The 3,339-nt window shown below is 44.0% G+C and overlaps 1 protein-coding gene across 1 annotated transcript; it reads left to right on the top strand.

Annotated features, from left to right (window-relative positions):
• The first annotated feature begins 2,002 nt into the window (after nt 1-2,002).
• Nucleotides 2,003-3,122, top strand: LOC125512818 (uncharacterized). The gene has a single exon (XM_048677897.2). It carries the CDS (start codon nt 2,020-2,022, stop codon nt 2,947-2,949), a length of 930 nt encoding a protein of 309 aa, XP_048533854.1. The 5' UTR covers nt 2,003-2,019; the 3' UTR covers nt 2,950-3,122.
• The last annotated feature ends 217 nt before the right edge of the window (nt 3,123-3,339 follow it).

Raw genomic sequence — 3,339 nt, 5'->3', positions numbered from 1 at the left:
GGTCGGCCGGGCTCGGTGCTTGCCCAAAAGCTCGCCGGCGTACCGTTGCCATTCATTAAGTGTGACCACTGCCCAAGGATAGTCGTGCGCCGCGTGTCTACAACACCGGAACATCCCGGATGGGTGTTCATCAAGTTCTTAAACGACGGGGTATGCGCTTTTTTTAGCTTCGGTTTGTGCTCTAGATTTGACTAGTTGTGCTAACTTCAAATTTTGTTGTGTAGAATGGATGCAAGTTTAGGTATTGGGAAGAAGAGTACATCGATATATTGATAGAGCGAAATTTAGTACATGTTCGTGCACTTTTAGCTAGCATAGAGGCTGTAAATGAGATACGTGCACTTGTTGCTAGATTAGAAGCTAGACACGAAACTAGGTCTGATGAAGCAACATCTACTTCTGGCTTGAAGAAGAAAGGAGGATGCCAGATCGAGTCTCCTCTATAGATCAACAATGAGTGCATCGAGAAGGCCCTAACCCAACTCAAGGAGGGCAGTTATGGAAATTGGCTATCTTCTAAAATGTATTTTTGTTGTTTTTATTTTCTTTGGCCTTGCTTTATTAGTCAAAATGTGATGATGTATTGTCATGTACCAAAAATGAATGATAAAAAAAGTTAAGGACTTGCAAAGAAAAATGCACGCGAACAGGACGCGGTCGAGATTCGTCCGCGGCGCTGAACGCACGGCCACCGCATCTCAGGACACGCCCGGACATGATCCCCAATCCGTACCCAAACGGATAGAATCCCTACACAATATTGAACCTCATACTCTTCTTCTATATACAAAATATTCATCCACAAAATGTGACAAATCCACTAGCTATTCTGCAGTCTTTTCCCATACCTTTGTGTTTTTTTTATCGTAATCACTTTATTTTTCTTTCTAAACATAGGAGACTAGTAGGAACATATGGGGGATAAAAACTCTTTAAGTTATTTTGCAGTGGCTTATAAAACTCGCCAGACATATTTTTCAATTACTGGTCCTATATATACACGTCAATTATTTAGAGTAATTAGAATCATATTTTAACTAGTTCCTATTATATTCGAACACTCACCCTGATTCCTCGCAAAAAAAGAACAATCACCCTGACTACATATGCAATTTTTAGACGTAAATATTTATAACTACTACAGGGCAGCACTAGTTAGCTTAGCTAGGCTATATGCCATGTGACGCACACAATCAAAAAGTTTGATCAATCTCTTCTAGATGTAAAGCAATTACTGCTTTGGGGGGGGGGGGGGTACATAAATCTGATTTTCTTTTTATAATTTGTGTGAACGTGTTAGCTCACCAGCGTCAGGGATAAAATAAGCAACTATAGTCAGCCCTGGATATGTGGGACCGTATTCAGTTAAAGTATTGGAAAAATGAAAGTGCTCGGCACACGATTGGCTCCTGGACGATTTGTGGCCGACCGGATTAGGAGCCACACAGATTAAATAACCCAGCTAATCCTATGGTCTACCTGACTTGTCGTCTATGGATCGTGCGTGCATACATCATGTGCAGAGCAGTGCTCTTGAAAAAATTGGTAGAACATTAGTATTTTCAATTCGTCCTACATTATAGGATAATCTATGAAAGTTATTTATTGTTATTTCTTAATGTGGTAACAAATTAATAGTAGATGGTTAATCGGATGATGTACAATTTTGAATAACCATCTAACTTTGGAACAAAATAAATTGCAAAATTAATTTTGGCAATACATAGCTAAAATAAGCATATTCGGATAAGATGCATGGGCCTCTTGAGAGAAACCAAAGTTCTTTGCTATGGATATGTGTTCCCTTGGTCCATTATAAGCACTTTTTAATGAAAGAAAATACTGGTTTGATGATGCATTTATGAAGATAGCGCACCTCCTTATTTTGTGAGCGTGGAGTTAAAAGTTTCTCGATATAGCCTCCCCATCTTGGTCGATCCTCCACTATAAATCAAATCTCCCCAGCTGGCCAAAACCATCAACCTAATTTCCATTTCTCATTTTATCCCTCTATTGGCAATGGCTCGCAAGAAGATTGCCCTCCAGTACATCAAGAATAAGTCGAGCCGGCGCCGTACCTTGGATACGCGCATGAAGAACCTGGCAAGTAAGGCACGCGAGGTTTCTATTCTATGCAACGCCAAGGCCTGCGTGTTGGTGTACGATGAGGGAAATGCGGCACCAAAGGTGTACCCATCGCATCCTGAGGCGGTGGATATCCTGAATAGGTACAAAACCATGGCAGATGGGCGGTTTAAGAAGACGGTGAACCAGGAAGACTTCCTCAGCCAGCGCCTCAGCAAGCTCCAGGTCAAGGAAAACAAGGTACGAGACCCCGAGATCAGGATCCTGCTACACAAGGCCATGCTCGGCAGTGACCTCCCCGATCTCAAAGTCGATGAGCTCACCATCGTCAGTAGTAGGCTGGAGGAGATCCTCAAGAGCGTGGGCCAAAGCATCGCTAAAATTAGCGGACAACCCCCTGTCTTGCAGCCCCAGGTACCATACATCCCCGACAACATGGACATGGGCGGGTCTTCGGCAATGTATCTGGCGTCCCAGCCAGCTCCATACGTCACCAACAACATGGACATGGGGTCTTTCGCCATGAATCAGCAGCCGTCGCCCACTCCATACGTCACCGACAACATGCACATGGGGTCTCCAACGATGTATCAGGTGCCGCCACAGCATGAGGGTTGGCTCGACAAGGTGAGATCTGGAAGGAACCTCGATGCCCTGGCCCACAATGGCTATAACACCGCTGGGCATGACGGCGCCGACACCAGCACCAGCGTCGGCTATAGCACCAATTGGCACGACGGCCCCGGTACCAGCGCCAACACCGGCTCTTCCAGTGGGATGAAGTCCTTGGATGTGGGGTTTGGTTGGCAATTGGGCGGCGTCGACCCTGAAGAATCATCTTGGAGTCTTTTCCCTCCCATGTAAGGTAGGATCGAGAGAAGTCTTTTCCTGTAGCGTGCAATGCATAGCCAGCTACGTGCGTCTCGCCTAGTTTGATTTAGCTTGGCATAGCTAAGAGGCAGGAAAGGCAACCTTAATAAGTTGAGACATTCTGTCTCTCTCGGTGGTGCTCTTTGAGCCTAGACATTTTTATTTTAGTACTTGAAATTGTTGTTATGGATTTCTTCCATGGTCGCCATTTTTATTTTAGTCGTTGAAACTGTTATATGGAATCTCTTCCATGGTCCGTTTGTTTGATTTGTGTTATTCAGTTGGTCGTAACTCGTAAGTTGCACCTGCTCTTTTGTCAACATGTTTTTATGAGGTATACTATTTTTTGATAATAAAGTTTTTATTTACTCTTAACACGTGAGC

The sequence above is a fragment of the Triticum urartu genome, chromosome 6A (genome assembly GCF_056163025.1).
Source record: "Triticum urartu cultivar PI428250 chromosome 6A, HENAU_Tu73, whole genome shotgun sequence".
Lineage (NCBI taxonomy): Eukaryota > Viridiplantae > Streptophyta > Magnoliopsida > Poales > Poaceae > Triticum > Triticum urartu.
This window is presented reverse-complemented; position numbering and strand designations above follow the sequence as displayed.